Source organism: Danio rerio, chromosome 17 (genome assembly GCF_049306965.1).
Source record: "Danio rerio strain Tuebingen ecotype United States chromosome 17, GRCz12tu, whole genome shotgun sequence".
NCBI classification, from domain to species: Eukaryota; Metazoa; Chordata; class Actinopteri; order Cypriniformes; family Danionidae; genus Danio; species Danio rerio.
In genome coordinates this window covers 48389183-48407908 of record NC_133192.1, presented here as the reverse complement: position 1 = coordinate 48407908, position 18726 = coordinate 48389183, and the positions used below count along the sequence as shown (strand labels likewise).

Here is an 18726-nt window from a genome sequence, read left to right as displayed (position 1 = left end):
TCCATTATCAGTATTAAATGTTTTTAATAATTGAGAATCCACTGTTGTGCTGCAGTTATGAACAATACTCATATTAACTGTAGTTGCTGTTTAATAAAATCGTACTCCAGTTTTTGTAACGTACTTAAAACTTAACAGGACGTAATCATTATTGTGCGTAGTCGGACTTTTATTTTGACATACTCCGCCTAGTTCCGTGTTGTGCTTAAAAAAAAAGTACCAATTGGCCGATTCACGCAATGACGTCGTTGACGTCATTACGAATTGTAACGGGCGGACTTTTTCAAAATGGAGGAAAGGCAAACATTTTGGAGGGGAATACAAATACATCGATTAAACCCATTTTTAAGCGTCATGCTCAAGTCAAAAAACCTTACGTTCACCGGAAAATAAGGACATTGTGGATACAGATACCGAATCGTTGTACTGAAGAGATTATGAAGTGAAAATGAGCGTCTCAATCGGTGACAAGATTGAGGTAAGTGTTAGCGCGGTCGCCTGCGGCTCGAGGGCCATTCAACTGTATTATTGTTTGTATAGTAACTTAGATGCTTCTAAAACAGATAGGAAAATTAACTTTTGGTCTTTTTAGTTTTGCGTTCGTTTTTTACGAAACTTCTCAAGCGTAATAGGAAACAATAACAAACCCCTTTAATATGGCAAGTTATGCGGTAACGTTAAATAATTTGAATTGCCGCAGACTAGTTTGGGTTATGCTACCACCTTTACCTCGCCTTCTGTTCACTCATCTGCGCTACATTAAAAGTTCAGCGAAGGTGTTTTGGGAATTGCTCTCGTGGAGACGGTTGCTAGGCGACGCGCGGCGTCAGGTAGAGTCGCGGGAGGAGAGCGGGAGAGTGATGATGAACAGATGTCGCTGTCAGATGCAGGTAACTAACGACGCGTCAACAAACGTCGCGCACTGCTCGCAACGGGCTGCTTTTGTGCGCTCCGCGGTCCAGACACTTTATGAAACATGCTAGAAGTAATTAATTCATTCCTGCTCAATCTGACCACTAAAGATCCAGATGAGGACCGAATTTTGGAACCCTCTGTGGATCTTAGAATCGAGGTAGGAGATTTAGTTTTGAAGTGAATCTCTCAGGGGGGCGAGGTGGATCTCATGGGACAGGATGTGATCTTGCTGTTATTATGCATTAATTCAAACGTGTCTTTGCCTATGCTTTAGGACTTCAAGGTTCTCACCTTGTTGGGTAAAGGCTCCTTTGCGTGTGTCTACAGAGCTAAATCTGTAAACACAGGATTGGAAGTGGCGATCAAAATGGTAAGTGCTGTTTAATTGAGCATCGTGTCAGGGTTGTGGTTGTGCAGCATCTGTTGAAAAAACGCTCTCTGTGCCCCTTGTGTATTTGCAGATTGACAAGAAAGCCATGCACAAAGCTGGAATGGTGCAGAGAGTCATTAATGAGGTGGAGATTCAGTGCCGGTTAAAGCATCCATCAGTTCTCGAGGTGAGTCCTGTAAACACACATCACAGATTTGCTCACAAACTGATGAACGTGTTAAAATGAAATAAATTTGAATCTGCTGCATTAAGAGGTTATTCTACTTTCGGATATAAAAAAAATAAAGACAATTATAATTCAATACAGGTCATAAAGTCATTCTTAAATTAATGAATGCAAATGTTTATTTTTGAGATAACATATACAAACATCGACTAAATTGTAGATACCCTTCAAATTGTGCCCAGGCAAGTTTCATTTGCTTGCATTTTCTTATGCTTCTGTTGAACCACAATTTTAGAAAGCAATATCTGATTTTCACTTTTTTATTTTCAGAAATTCAGACTTTTTTCCAGGTTTGAGTTATTTTGGTGACCTGTAGTTTTTCTTTCTTCAATGAAAGGGTATCAAAAATTTGTCCATGTCTGTATACGTTTGTTGTTATTATTTTAGTATTATGGCTCACTCTTTATTTTAAGGTGCAATACTTGTTTTTAATCAATCAATTAACTGTGAACTTTTGACATTGGACAACTATTTTGACATTTTATTTTCACTGATGTTATTTGAAGCATTAAAGTAGATATTTACATGCATTTAAAATGCATTTTTTTCTGTTTGTTTAAAACTTTTGAATATTGTCAAACAATCAATTTTCAGTATAGACCATTTCAATGTGGTCATGTCATTGGCCCATCAACATTTCCTGTTTTTCAATCTATTATAACTGTTACAAGAGGCAATTCAATCATAACTTCTTGTTAGCTACCATAACATTATTTATCATTATGTGGGCCTTTTTTGTTTTTTGTTTTTGGATTCTCGGAAGTTATAGAAATGAAAAATGTAAAATAGAAAATATGTTGGGACCACTGCTTTTGTTTACATTCCTCAAAATAATCTATTTTAAGACATCCTCGCTTTAACTCAACATTAATTAAAAGATAGAACTGAATGCACACTATGCTTTTAATATTTTAAAAGTGAAGTTAAATCATACTTTTAGTTAATGTGTTTTTAGTTTTATAATTATTTTTTGTGTATAATTTTTTTGTGTGGAAACCCTGGTTTTTTAAACATTATAATGGATGATAATATAAGAAATAAAGGTTTGTTTTAGTTATTTTAATGGATTGAGGACTTGTAGTCTAGAAAGAAAGTCTTTGTTCGGAACCTATTGGACACATTTACACACTGTTAATCCTAAGGTTAATGCTCGCCATGCAAGTAGAAATGTACTTTTAAACTCTTTTCTAGAAAAATTACTGGTTAGCTTACCTAGTATTCTTTGAACAAATCTGTAAAAAGCTCCATTAATAGATATGTGCTAGAGTTAGTGGATAAAAACTGATTATTTGATTATTAAAGAAAATTGTGTATGAAAGTGCATTCATGTTTGTTATGAGCAGTGTTGTATTCTGGTTCTTTAATATAGATTGAAGAAAGAACTTGATGCAGCATGAATCATGCAGCTTTTGTGTTATATGGCAAATGTGCTATTCTTCATTTGCATCACTACTTGGATCCCACTATAAGAAATGACTTCTTTCTTGTAATTAAGTAAATATTGACCAGTTGTTCTTGTATTTTCGTCTCTGTCTGTAGCTGTACAATTACTTTGAGGACAGTAATTATGTGTACCTGGTTCTGGAGATGTGTCACAACGGGGAGATGAGCCGCTACCTAAAGGAGAGGAAAAATCCTTTTACAGAGGAAGAGGGTGAGTTTTTTATATTATAGATTTTTATTTTGAAATATTTTCTGCTTGCAATTTAATTTTTTAAATTAGAGGCTTATTAGCCAATATGAATATTTTGTGTATATCATCTACGTCAGTGTTTAAGTTCAGTCCTGTAGAGTCTTTGTCCCGCAGAGTTATCTTTATAGAAGCTCACCTCTACATTAGACCCTTTTCTACATTTAAGGATTTTTCAGCAGTGGAAGTCATCATAGTTGGGTCAACTTAGAGCGCAGTGATTAGGAAATTACAACAAATCATTTATTTGCATTTCTATTTGCTCAAATAATAAAAGAAAAACTAAACAATATTGCTAACAAGACTTTCAGAAAAAGAATACTAAAAATAGTGTAGACATGTAATGGCAGACAGAAGAGATAACATTGTAAAATTACTGTCCTGTCTATAAAACCTGCATTAGAAATTCCTTGCATAGGTGGTAATTAGTTTTTTGTAATTTGGTGCAACAATGATATAATGTAAAGTATAGCTTGTACATGCGTTTTTTTAATAAAAATCTTAATATTAAAAACTTTAAGATGCTTTAAGATGAAGGATTTAAGATGCTGATGATTATTAAATGTGTCTTGCATAACCGTCTGGTGTAAAGGGTCTATTACACAAGTAAAAAGCATTTTTTTGGATTCAAGCATAATAGATTTAAACCACTAAATAATTTGAGATCATTTTGACAGATTATGCATTCATTCATTTTTTCTTCAGCTTTGACAGATTAATTAAAATACAAATCTTTTCCCAGAGATGGGTTGCGGCTGGAAGGGCATCCGCTGCGTAAAACGTGCTGGATAAGTTGGCAGTTCATTCCGCTGTGGCGACCCCGAATTAATAAAGGCAATAAGACGACAAGAAAATGAATGAAAGAAAATACAAATCTAATAAAAATGTTTTATATAAAAATGTTTATTTGTTTACAAATTAGATTTGGGGGTCTATTCATTTATGGTTCTTAATCTTGAGCCAGTGCCCACCAGGGGGCCTCATCTAATTTCCAAAGGGGTTGTAGGATGACCTAAACATATGTAGGTTTACAGTTTATCATGTTACTATAGTTACAGTTTTGAAACTGGTATTTGAAACGAATTCCCTTCCCGCTACCCCTTTATTTTGTCAGCCCTCACTTTTGTTGTATTAAAACAACAAAAATAATAGTTAATAAATGCAATATTTCAATGCTTCTGTTAAGTAAGTAAAAATAAGCAAGTATGCAGAATTACAATCGAAAACACAACACTGCTTTTAAATGTGATGTGCGTTTTTGTTTGTGTTGTGAACAGCGAGGCATTTCATGCACCAGATTGTAAAGGGCATGCTGTACCTCCACACTCATGGGATTATGCACAGGGACCTAACATTGACCAACCTCCTGCTCACCACCAGCATGAACATTAAAATCGCAGACTTTGGTTTAGCCACCCAACTCAAGCTTCCCAGTGAGAAGCACTTCACCATGTGCGGCACACCCAACTACATTTCACCCGAAGTGGCCACGCGCAGCGCTCACGGCCTGGAGTCAGACGTCTGGTCACTGGGCTGCATGTTTTACGCCTTTCTCACAGGACGACCGCCCTTTGACACAGACACTGTCAAACGCACCCTCAATAAGGTGGTGCTGGGAGAGTATCAGATGCCCATGCACATATCAGCAGAGGCTCAGGATCTAATCCAGCAGCTGTTACAAAAGAACCCAGCCCTCAGACCGAGTCTTTCTGCAGTGCTGGACCACCCGTTTATGACTCAAAGTGGGCCCACCGCAAGCAAAGACTCCGGCAGCAGCGACGGAGGCTCCATCGACAGCGGAATCGCCACAATATCCACAGCTTCAAATGCAACCAACAACAGCAGCAGCAGTCGGTTACAGAGGCGAACCAGGCAGATGATTGGGCAGCCGTTGCCCAGTCGTATGGCACCAATCCCTAGCCACTCCCATCATTCCACCAGCTCCAGTTTTAAGAGTGGGCAGGACTGGCAGCCAAATTCACAAGATGATTTATCCAGGATGGGCGTTGGGAGAATTCCCGTGGGTGCTGACAGCGGAAGGCCTCATTCTCGCTACCTGAGACGAGCTCATTCGTCAGATCGATCTGCTGTTGGGTACAGCCACAATCCACAGGAGGCAGAGCTGGAGAGATGTCACTCAGAAGAGATGCTTTCAGGGGCTGGACGGTTATTTCCACAGACCTCCGGCTATAGAAACGCACCACATGGATACTCGAAACACGACAGGCTTCCCTCTCCACCTGTAAAACAACCTGCTAAGTAAGAGTTATCCAAAACAACTGTAAAAGAATTTGATAATATATTGTTTGTTTTTTTATGTAACTAGCATTTTTTTTTTTTCCACTTTCTTTAGTCCGGCATCATCTTTCTCTACGTCCACTCATTCAACGAGACAACAAATGCCGGATTCCCAAACACAGCCCTGGTTCAGCAATGATGGTATAAATGCTGTTTCTATTACAGAAGATGTACACAAATTACTTATAATAGCTCAATAGCCACAATTATTACAATAGCTCTTATTTTATGTCCTAAATTAGTGTTTGTACAAACCAGTATTTTTTTTATTATTAAATAACACATGATCACATGCATTAATATTAACTTCACTTTTTAAGAAATAAAATCTTAGTTATTAAAGTTATTCCAGAAACAAAACTTAAATAAACAAATAAAAATTTCAAACCCTCATAATATGGCTGCACAATATATCATTTGAGCATCAATTTCACAATGTGTGAATCTGCAACATTTACATCGCCGAACGTACAATGTGGAGTCAGACCAATAGTTGGCCTGGTAGTTCAGAGCACATGAGAAATTTGGAGTCATTTCAGTTTAACTGCGTGTGTTTTTAATGCCTGTGTAAATATTTTAAATGAGTTTAAAGCATTTAGGCTTTTTATTTGTAGATTTAACAAAGATGAATTGTTTAATTATTCATACTTTATTATACATGTATACATTTGTTATTAAACATGTATACATATACGGATTTTCTGCTACTGAATACCGCTTGACTATTTGTATGTTTGTCTACTGTATTTATCTATGCTTGTAATTAGGGTTGAGTCAATAGAAAATGCCATCGTCCATCGCTGATGGCCAAAAGACATTAAAATGCCAAGCCTGCATTGCAATCCTCCGCCTCGCCCCTGTCACAGCAGCAACGCACTCACGAAAAATACACACTTAGGCCCTGTTCACACTAATATGTCTTAGTTTTAAATGGAATTTTAGAACAAAAACGATTCACTTCCACACTGGTGTTTCATCTAGCATTTCTGAAAAGAGCTCCGTCCACACTATATCACTAAAAATGCACATCATGTGACCACACACACACACACATTTGTTTTAGTGAAAAGGGGGTACATTGCATAGGTTTCCATTCATTTTATACTGTTCAAACTTATATAATGCATTGCCCTCACCCTAGCCTACCCCTAAACCCAACCATCACAGGAGACTGTGTACAGCTGTACTGTCTGATTAAACCCATCCTGAGGGATTTATTAGCTTTTTGAGAATTGAGGAAGTCACCATTTTCACATTTTTCACCTCCTTTTTGTAATACCTGTGTCATTACGGATTTGTGTCCTGACATGTCACAAAAACATGTACACACACACGCATGAATCCAATCTATCAAAAAAAATTTGAATAAAGATATTTGAGTTATCTTGTCAAATATTACAGTATAAATAGCAGAAAATCAAAATATCGCAATGCAAGTTTTTCTAATATTGTGCAGCCCTAGTTCATATGGTGTCTAAAATTAAACATTTCATGGATAGGTCTTATAAAGATTTCTCATTGCAATTAATTGTTTTTTGATGATTAATTTTTATATTAACTCATTTGGAAAAACCCTGGAGTGTTACTGGGAGTTATTACTAGCCATTTGAATGCATAACTTTTTAGAGAAAAACAAAATTTTTATTGTAATTAGTGTAAATAAAATGACCATTGATGGTTCTTCACAAAATGAGTGGTAAACTATTAAAAAGTTTAAACAAAATTAACCAATTATTATGGAAAGAAAACATATAATTAAGTCACTTTCACTGAAAACCATCATTGCTTTAATTAATAGATGGATGGACATATAATGTTGTTTTGTCCCATGAAAAAAATTGAACACAAGTAAAAGATAAAAACAAAAATTCCTATACTTTGCATATATTGAGGCATTTTAAACCTTAAAGCATGGTTTTGTCTTTCAGGAGTGTTCAAGAGGCCGGCAGACATGAGCGGTCACAGCAGCAGTGGGAGTTTCCACTCTGAACGAGGGCCAATCGGGACACAAACCTCCTGCAGTGACAAACCCAGCGGCCTTCACTCTCAGCAGCAGCAGCCCATCCTCTTCCAGCACAACAACCCCGGGCCCTGCAGGGAAGATGCATTTGTATCAGGACACATGCCAGAACCTCAGGCCTATTCTGACGCACAGTTTCCATGTCCACCGCTCTCCAAAGGCAAAGCAAACACAGAGAAGAAGGACAAAGTGTGCCCTAAGAAGAGCTTCCCTCCGCTCTGTGCTGCCAGACTCAAGCCTATTCGACAGAAGACTAAAAATGCTGTTGTGAGTCAAGATGTTTATGTCCTACTACAAGCATTCATGGAGGACATTCATTTTCTGCCACTATATGAAATATCCTTATGTCGTTTTTATTTTGGAAGATCTGTAAGTTATAAGATGTCATGATGTGATAAAGTTGGTATTTCATTTTTTAGGTCAGCATTTTGGGCAATGGAGAGGTGTGTATGGAGCTGCTGAAAGGACAAGGAGCTCAGGAAAGAGTCAAAGAAGTACTTCGGATATCCTGTGATGGATCTATGGTGAGGGACAATGAAGTCAGTGACTTATGTAATTTGGTGCGTGCGTGCGTGCGTGCGTGTTTGTGTATATGTACGTATATATATGTATGTATGTATGTGTATATATCAGACATCCCAAGTTTCCTAGAAGTTGCAGTAGTATCCCTTAAATGCAAAGACATCCCGGATGCCCGCAAATGAATGATAATCTCCCGGAAATCGCGTGTCTCCTGCCGGTCCTTAAATCCGTTGCAAATCCATCGCTCTTCAGGTATGTCGCGTCGCGCGCGCAACTCCCACCGCTCTTCGGGTACGTCTTGCAAGCACCTGCCCCCCCACCCAGATACGTCGCTCGAATGCTCACCCCCCCCCATCTATATAGATAGATAGATAGATAGATAGATAGATAGATATTAGAATTATTTCTAAAAAATAAAATAAATAAAATCTACTAAAAGACAGAAAATATTATTTTACAAACTGTATTGTAAATAAATGATATGGACATATTGTCATTAATATGACTACTATTATATCACTATAAAATTAGTGAAATTAATTAAAAAACTAAATAAATATAAATTTACACAAGTAATTAAATAGACTCCCCCCTTCCCCTTTAGTGGTGTGGTTGAGTCGAACATTGAGTATGTTTACATGGACACCAATTACTTTAATAGATTTTAATACAATTTAGACAATACTTTGATTAAGAGTCTTTTTTTATTATTTATTTTTATTTTTTTATTTTTTTTGATTACCTTAATCTTACTTAAGTCATAATTGAACTAAACAGAAACGTAATTAAGACGTGTCGTGGAGTGTGCATGTTAGTGGCATTATTGAAGTAAACACCGCAATCAAACTATTACCGTCATTTAGGACTTCGCCATACTTTCCTACAAGATCCACACACTCAGCTGTCAGTAAAGGATGGCAGACACGTACATTGTGAAATGCGCAAGTTTTTCCTTCCCTTTCGTCGTGCGTTATTAAATTCCATAACACTCTTCCGCCAGTCCCTACCCCTTATTTGCGTCTTATACCCCAGTTTGTCACGGGGCATAAATGAAATGTTCATGAGTGAAAATGAAACTGCCGTTAAAGCCACCCAAAATTACAGGAAACTCTCACATGAAAGCACTTCATGTAAACACCTCAATTATATTATAATATAACTAAATATAGTTATTATAGTTAATATAGTTGTTTAACAAATAACTAGATTACAGATGTACATGTAAATGTAGTCAGTAGTGTCTTCAAAGTTAGTGAATGATCCAGAAGGGCATCCTCGGACAGTTCACCGGTTTTACTTTGATTCAGTGTCCTAATTTTTAAAAAGCACCCGGTCCATTTTATTTGTATATTTTTTACTCGGAAACATTAAGTCTACAGGTACCACACATAAAAATTACACATAAAAATCATCATAATTTAGTCGAGTGCAATTTAGGAACTCCAGGAACGAGTTTGGACACCCCCGTAATATATAAATCCTAGATTTAATTGATGTGCATTGGTTAAAAAATGTTTATTTTACACATGTGTTGTCAACTTTGGTTTTAGGTGACAGTGTACCAGCCTAATGAAGGAAAAGGGTTCCCTGTGCTGGATCATCCACCCTCACCACCTGAAGACATCCTCATCTGCAGCTTTGATGATTTACCAGGTACAGTTACATACAGTACTTAAAGTGACAGTTCAGCCTAAAATGAATATTTTCTCACCCTCTAGTGATTACAAACGTTTACAAGTTTCTTTCATCAGTAGAACACAAGAAGTTATTTTGAAAAAAGCTGAAAACCTGTAACCATCGACTTTCATAGTAGAAAAACAAATACTAAGGAAGTCTACAGGTTTTCAGCTTTTTTTCAAATTATTTTAACAGAAGAAATACACTCATATAAGTTTAAAACAAGTAAAGTATGAGTAAATCATTTTTGGGTGAACTGCCTCTTTAAACAAAGAGACGACAGCTCAGTGATACATTTCTAGTCATAATAAAAATATTGGATTACACTTAACTTGTATTTTTCTGCAGAAAAATACTGGAAGAAATACCAGTACGCCACAAAGTTTGTGCAGCTGGTCAAATCTAAGACTCCAAAAGTCACCTTATACACCAAATTTGCCAAGTGCATGTTGATGGAGAACTCTCCTAATCCAGACCTGGAGGTGTGCTTTTATGATGGTGAGTGACGCTCGTGATTGACTATTGTCAGATTAGCTAAAGGAACTCTTATAAAGTTAATGTTGTTTTTCTTTCAGGTGCAAAAACCCATAAGACAAGTGAACAGGTGCGCGTGGTGGAGAAAAGTGGGAAGTCGTATACAGTGAAGGGTGACGTTGGTCTGAGTGGGCTCAATCCTGAATGCAGACTCTATATAGAGCTTTCTGAGGAGGTAATGCATCACTGCGTCTGTTCGAGTGCTGTAAAATTGTGTGAAAGTGCTCTTTGGCAGGTTTAAGTGTTAAATTGATGCTCTGCGTTTTGATATTAAGCATGGGTGTTTATATTAAGACTGGCAGGTGGCACCGCATGCAAATTTGCTATTTCTGGGGTTGTCATGAAGAACTTGATTCTATGCTTTTTTTTTTTTTTTTTTTTTTTTTTTTACTTTTTAGGGACATCGAATGTGTCTGTCTTTGGAAGCTGCAATCACTGCTGAGGAGCAGCGCAGCTCTAAAAACACTCCATTCTTTCCCATCACCATCGGCAGGTGAGGCCTGTATTTTGAAAAGATGGTAAAGTTTGGAATAATTTGTATTATTTTTTTTTAATGTTTTTTGAAAGAATCTGTTGTGTTTGTTAGGGTTGTGGATTATTTATTCGCCTACTTTTCCAGATTTGTTTTATTTTTGGTTATTGTGAAATCGATTTGACCTTTCTATATGTTTTGAATTGCTTTTATTTTTTAATTAAAATAGCCCTCCTGTAAAATCTTTATACTTTTAAAAAAAATAATACACAAGTAATGTTTTAAAGACCAACAACATTTTTTTAGTATTTCTTGTAATATATATTTTTGTTACTTATTTTTAGTTCAGCTGGAATAAAATCAGTTTGTTTATTTATTTATTTATTTTACAAATAATTTTAAGCTCAATATCATTATCTTAAGAGATTTTTTCGATTGTCTATAGAAGAAACCACTTTTGTCTAATGATTTACCTAGTTAACCTAGTTACACTAGGAGTGGTACAGTACGGTATGGTATGGTTCGTTAAAGGCCATCTTTATCAGGCTTGTGTCTCCACTGTCAAATGGTACTAATGGTATCCTTTTTATTGGGTGTGGTGTTCAACAGAAAGCTGCAGTCGATGTCATTCTTGATTGAAGTTTACATATCGTATGAGAAGCACTTATTACTAAACAAATGCTTCATTCATTCATTTTCTTTCCGGCTTAGTCCTTTTATTAATCCGAGGTCGCCACAGTGGAATGAACCGCCAACTTATCCAGCATATGTTTTATGCAGCGGATGCCCTTTCAGCTGCAACCCATCACTGGGAAACATTCATACACACTCGTTCACACATATACACTACGGAAAATTAAGCTTACCCAATTCACTTATACCACATGTCTTTGGACTTGTGGGGGAAACCGGAGCACCCGGAGAAAACCCACGCAAACACGTGGAGAACATGCAAACTCTACACAGAAACGCCACTGACCCAGCCGAGGCTCAAACCAGCAACCTTGTTGCTGCAACCTTCCTGCCTTCTTGCTCCTTATTAGTTATTATAGGTGCTACATCAGTGCTTTTGTTTGAGATGCAATGCCACAGATGATGCATATCTCTCATATTCTCAATGCTGTTTTCCACCAGGAGGCCTGTGAACCCGGTGCCTCCGGCTCCCGCTCCTTCATCTTCATCTTCCTGCCGTCCAGCGGCTGCAGCAGAGGTGGCTCACGTGTGTCTCAGTCCTCCGCAGCATCCTCAAATCACTCCATCAGTAAGAGCAGCTCTCAGACCTCTGTGCTGAAGATACTGTTTTATTATTTCTGTCTCACAGTGAGTCATTTCTGTTGACCTGCAGATGATTTCCTATGCGGGGTCAGACTTGACCACAGCCAGTGTGGCTAAAGGCAGCTCTCCGGTCCGCAAAGATGAACGCACCGTTAACTCTGGAAAAGTGCTCAAGTCCATTTTTGTGCCCAACATTGGATGGGCCTCTCAGGTAAACATGTTTTACTTTAGTTATAATAATAACAATATATAAATAATTATGTTAAGTATTTATTATAAAATATATTTTTATTATATACAGTGCTCACTATATATAAGTACACCCCTAACAAATCTATCTTTTAATATCATACTTTTAAAATAAATCTGTACAATATTATATTTGTGCATATACATTTGAAGTCAGAATTATTAGCCCCCTGAATTATCAGCCCCCCTGTTTATTCCCCCACCCCCTATTACTGTTTAACGGATAGCAGATTTTTTCAACACATTTCTAAACATAATAATAACTCATTTCTAATAACTTTAAATAATTCATTTCTAATAACTGATTTATTTTCTCTTTGCCCTGATGACAGTAAATATCTAACTAGGTCTTTTCCAAGACACTTCTGTACAGCTTAAAGTCACATTTAAAGGCTTAGCTAGGTTAATTAGGTTAACTAGGCATGTTAGGGTAATTAGGCAAGTTATTGCATAATGATGGTTTGTTCTGTAGATTATCAAAAATATATAGTTTAAAGGGGCTAATAATTTTGACCATAAAATGTTTTTTTTTTTTTTATTGAAAAATGCTTTTATTTTAACCAAAATAAAACAAATAAGACTTTCTCCAGAAGAAAAAAGATTATCAGACATACTGTGAAAATTTCCTTGCTCTGTTAAACATAATTTGGGAAATATTTAAAAAAGAAAGAAAATTCAAAGTGAGCTAATAATGCTGACTTTAACTATACATTAGATTAGTCAGTACTGAAGCCAAATCTGGATCTTATCTAACAGAATTACTTATGATAACGGTTCAAAAACTAGTACACACAAATTTATATGTTGTGGAAAAATATTAATCACAAATTGAAAAAGAAGAAAAATGAAGAGAAGCAAAAAATTTTAAAACAGTTGAAATTGAGCAGTTTGTAATTTTTTTTCAATATTTTGCTTGAATTTATTTGTTTTATCTTTCAGTTTCTAAATATATTTGGTCACTAAAATATTATTTTAATAAATATATATTTTTTTGATAAACCTGTTTTGTTTAAATGCACCAAAATACATTGCCTATATTCACTTAAAAATGGATAAAACTTCATTTTCAAAATGGGGCGTACTCAATTATGCTGAGCACTGTATGTATACACTTTTTGTTATTTTGTCTTTGTTTTGTACTCAAATTTTTTGTGATGAATATCAATAGTTGATATTCAACTCACCTTTGAAGTTCAACTCACCTTTGCGCAAAGGAGGCAGTTCTGTACTTCTTACGTAATCTATCGGCTTAAAGATATCAACCTAATTTTGATATCGGATCAATAATGATAACATTAAAAATAGCATTTATCGGGCGATAGCGATATAGCCGCCTATATATCGTGCATCGCTATATATTTTTTCATTATTTCATTTCACGGTCTCTCTTGTTGTTTTTTCTTTTTTCATTTTTAATATATTTTTTCCATTGTAATTAAGTGTTACTATTTTTCTGTGTTTTGGGGATTTTAATTAGTTTGTGTATATGTTGTTTATTTATTTTAACTCTTCAGTGCATACTTTACACAAATATGATATATATATATAGAGAGAGAGAGAGAGAGAGAAAGAGAAATTAACCTAGTTAAAATGTAACTTTAAATTGCAATTAAGCTGAGTAATAGTATCTTGAAAAAATCTAGTTAAATATGTTATTATAATATTTTAAATATATATAGTCCAGCTCGACTATGTCATAGGTCTCAAACTGAATTCCTGAAGGGCCGCAGCTCTGTACAGTTTTGCTCCAGCCACAAACAAACACAGCTAAAGCAACTAATCAAGGTGTTCAAGACTACTAGAGACTATTGAGCAGGTGTGAGTTGGAGGTGGTTGAAGCTACACTGTGCAGAGCTGCTGCCCTCCAGGAGTTGAGTTGAGATCATTACTGTATTTAAAATTTTTTTATATTTTATTTTTAGCTAACCACTGGCGAGGTCTGGGTTCAGTTTAATGACGGGTCGCAGCTGATGGTTCAAGTTGGCGTCTCTTGCATCACTTTTACCTCCCCCGAAGGACACATCACAAGGTAAAGCTTTTTAATAAAAATAGAATGCATGGTCAACAAAACTCCATTTGCAGCATAAAGTCAATTCTTAGTGAATAATCCAGTCATGCATATTAATTTTTTAAATAAGTTACTTGTAAATAAGTTCATATTTTAATTCTTTCTATCTAATCATTTTCTGTAAAATATTGAGTTTGATTTGAATGAGTAAGTTTCAAAGCTGAATTTTCTCCGGTCTTTAGTGTACCTGATCATTCAGAAATCATATTACATGTTGATTTCCTATTCCATTATGATTACTTACTATTGATACCGAGAAAATCTGTGTTGAATTTTTTTTCTGCTTCATAGCATTTATTTTAAATCTAATTATTTGTTACTTATTTTGCATTATAATTGTCTTTATTTTTACTCTTAAATAATTTAATATGTTCTTGATGAATAAAAGTGGAACTTTTAAATAGTTCTGTATCATAGCTTTCATAAAAATATGAAGCAGCCAAATAGTTTTTAACACTGGTAATAATAATTATGAGCTGAACATCATCACGTTATAATGATTTCCAAATGATCATGTGACACTGAAGTAATAATTCTACAAACTAGGGATGCACAATATATCATTTTAGCATCGATTACGCAATGTGCAGAGTCTGCAATTGTAATATTGCAGGGATCTGCCATATAATCTGGATTATAGTTGACCAGATATTACAGTTAACAGCATAGTGGAGTCATTTGTTAACCTTAGAGTGAAATTTTATTATTTGCACATGTTTTAATGCCTGTAACTGTTAATCATTTTAAGCAAATTTAAGCCATTTGGGCACAATAAGTTAAATAAAACAATTATTTACTCAAAACCATAGTGTTGTAATAATACTTTACTATTTAAAAAAAGTGAGTCAGCGTTCCTTTTAAAGCAATTAGTTGACTGGACTTAAAATAATGAGTAAACCCAGTGATTTTAAAGCGATTTGTTGACTTTATTTCAAAAAAGTGAATTAACCAATTGACTTTAAAGGGATTGGTTGACTTTAGTTTTTAAAAAAATGGGTAAATATTTTGAAATTAAAGCGATTATTTGATTATTATTATTATTATTATAATACAGTAATAATTTATTTTCTGCTCCTTAACACTGTTTGACACCCCAGAAAATCTTAAATCATTGTTTCTTTTCTCTGTTTTATTTAAATTTGTTTGTTGTTTTTTTTTATTATATTTTATTCAGATTTGCTCCCCTACTGAATCATCTTAATCGATCTAAAATAATTAATAATATTCAAATCATCTGGTGAAATTGCATTTATATAGCAATATACAGTTATGTCTATAAATATTTGGACATTGACACAATTCTAACATTTTTGGCTCTATAGACCAACACAATGGATGTGAAATGAAACTAACAAGATGTGCTTTAACTGCAGCCTGTCAGCTTTAGGCCGCGGTCCCACTGGACTTTTCGCTGTCACACTGGACTTTTTACGCATGCGAATGCATCAGACAGGCAACGCAATCTTGTGTGACAAGTTTCGCAGTTCAATGCGTTGCAAAAATCAAGCTTGATGAACTTTGACCTGTAAAATTGCATCAATTGACTGCGTGAGAACAATCAAGGATCAAAACATGAGCTCTCTACAGATATTTTAAATATGGACCAATCTCCCGCCCCTTTTCACAGTGCCATACTACAGAATTTCGCATTCTCAAACTCGAGTGTAAGCGCAGCTTTAATCTGAGGTTATTTACATCCAAATCAGGTGAATGCTGTAGGAATTTAAACTGTTTGCATATGTGCCTCTTACTTGTTAGGGGCCAAAAGTAATTGGACAATTGGCCACTAAGCTGTTCCATGGCCAGGTGTGTGTTATTCCCTCGTTATTTCAAATACAATGTGCAGATAAAAGGTCCAGAATTCATTTCAAGTGTGCTATTTGCATTTGGAATCTGTTACTCTCAACTCTCAAGATGAGATTCACAGAACTGTCACTATTGGCTCGTTTCTACTGACTGGTACTGTACAGTACAGTACGGGTCACCTTTATTAGGCTTGCGTTTCCACTGCTAAAAGGGTTCCAATGGTACTCTTTTGGTGGGCATGGTGTACAACAGAAAGTTTCAGTCAACGTCATTTTCGATCAAGAAAATGTCTTAAGTACAGCTGTACGGGTTGCCCATATATCATATGAGAAGCACTTCTCACAAAACAGATGCTTTATACACATAAATACCTCTGTATAAATGTTTATTAATAACTTTTCTATGAACATGATTAAATTATAATTGCAGATCAATGACAGTGCGAAATAGCCTACTGTAACGTCTGTATTTATATAAAATAAATAAATGCAACATATATGAACACATAAAGACCCTTACAGTCTCCGATATGTTACCAACTACAGACAAACTACACACAACATACATTTAGTCCCTAAACAACACAAAATGTAGCATACAGTCAGTGCAAACCTCTCATCTGTGTCTGTAATCTTCACCAGCACATGTAACATCTTGTGAGAAAATTACTTACACATTATTATCATGAGCTCAAGAAGTTTGTTAATTCAGATATAGACGCATGGCGAGTGCGAGCAAGAAAGCGAAACCGATCACGCTTCAGACTGGCTCTTAAAAAACTAAGGGGCACAGAGTAAAATCTGCTCTTCTTTTTGGCATTGTGGCTGTTCATCAAGACGACAATGTTTGTTTCAGCCCGGGTCGACCATGTCTCGTTATTATATGTATATATAATTTACGCTGTAAAACGTACCGTACCACTCTGGGGAAACATTCCATATTAGTCAAGCAAGCCATCATTAGGCTGAAAAAAACAAAAGCAACCCATCAGAGAGATGGCAAAAACATTAGACGTGGTCAAAACAACTTTGTGGAACATTCTGAAAATGTTTTTAATTTTAAAATTCTTAAAATCGATTGTGTTGCTGTATAGAGCCAGAAATGTTAGAATTGTGTCTATGTCCAAATATTTATGGACCTAACTGTATATCGCTGTGAATGAAAATATTGCAATGCCAGTTTTTTGCCAATATTAATACCCAATAGTGCTACTACAAACTCTGCTTTAAATCACAGAAACAAATAATTTTTAACCACATTTAAAATGTTATTTTAAATTGCATCACTATTTCACCATTTCTCAGTTTTTATTGTATTTGTGATCAAATAAATCCAGAAAGCAATGTTGTTGATCTGATTGCTGTCGTCTTTCTCTCAGGTATAAAGAGAACGAGAAGTTACCAGAGCTGGTGAAAGAGAAACTCCACTGTCTGTCCAGCATCTTGGGTCTTCTGGCCAATCCCGCCGCCCGATGCTGAGGAGCCAGAAACAGATATTGATGTGATCCCCATGCGCATCCTCTTCACGAGCACTTCAAAACGCTTCTCTTTTTATGTCAAATTCTCATGTCATGCGCTTTGAGTCTTTGTAAATACATTTTTTAAAAAACGTTTGTACATATAGTCCCAAAGATTATGAAAATTATATATTTTTTATGTTGTACATAATGGGTTTCCTGTCTTTGTGTTTAGATTTTTCTACCTGGCTCTTTGATGAAATGTTAGCTCTGCAAACATACAGGCATTAAAACATCTGCTGTACATCTCTGTTTGGTCTCTTGTTTATTTACAGTTTTTTACAATGGCTATGACAGTTTTTTCAATACATTTAACATGTTTGCTTAAACTCTTAACACAGCAACACACCTAAAAGACAGTTGGCTAAACAGTTAATTTCATGCTCCAAATCACACATTGTAAACTAAACCTCTAAACTACTTTTCAAAATACAATAATAAACAAACACAAAACACCATGTCTAACAAAACACTGCAAACATGTTTCAAAATGAAATTATTGTTCAAAACACAAACACATGTTCTCTTCCAACAGAAACATTCAGTCAATCAGAACACACTGACAATAAAAACACTATCATCAGTTAAAATTACAGAAACTATTACTTATGTGTCAGGTATACCCTTGTATTTGAAACCTCTCTACAGTTTTGTTTTGTTGGGTTTAGTAAATGCAGGCATTTTCTTTCTTTTACTGCAAAAACTCAATACAAAAATGAAGAATAATTACTTTATAAAAATTACAGTTTATGTAAAAAAATACAGACACAGAATTGCTGCAGCACAGACTTTATTTGCAAAAGGACATCACTGCAAGATATGCAAAAAGCACCACAATTATAATAAAAAAACAAAACAAAGTAATCTATTTTGCCCAGTCTTCTGCATTTTGCCACATGTTCTCATCCACATTACACTTGATTTCTTCTGTGGTCTCGCAAAGTAACTGTGGCCCTTTGGCCTATTATGTTTTTCCCACTGCGACATCCCTTTTACTGTACTGTATATCTAATGTATGTACAGTAATAATGAACTCCAGGTTTATAGAGTAGTTTACTGTAAAACAC

The 18726-nt window shown here is 35.4% G+C and overlaps 1 protein-coding gene across 2 annotated transcripts; it reads left to right on the top strand.

Annotated features, from left to right (window-relative positions):
* Positions 1 to 259: 259 nt before the first annotated feature.
* On the top strand, positions 260 to 17905 carry plk4 (polo-like kinase 4 (Drosophila)). Of its 2 annotated transcripts, none has more exons than NM_001118892.1 (16): positions 260 to 478; positions 1190 to 1285; positions 1377 to 1472; positions 3072 to 3186; positions 4500 to 5481; positions 5576 to 5661; positions 7449 to 7807; positions 7960 to 8064; positions 9613 to 9715; positions 10088 to 10237; positions 10315 to 10448; positions 10672 to 10766; positions 11880 to 12006; positions 12091 to 12231; positions 14192 to 14298; positions 17522 to 17905. In NM_001118892.1, exons 1-16 carry the CDS (start codon positions 449 to 451, stop codon positions 17619 to 17621), a joined length of 2826 nt encoding a protein of 941 aa, NP_001112364.1. In that variant the 5' UTR covers positions 260 to 448; the 3' UTR covers positions 17622 to 17905. The 2 variants fall into 2 exon arrangements, with proteins under 2 accessions (NP_001112364.1, XP_073783102.1); XM_073927001.1 differs by having other exon boundaries at positions 269 to 1072; positions 17522 to 17903.
* Positions 17906 to 18726: the final 821 nt, after the last annotated feature.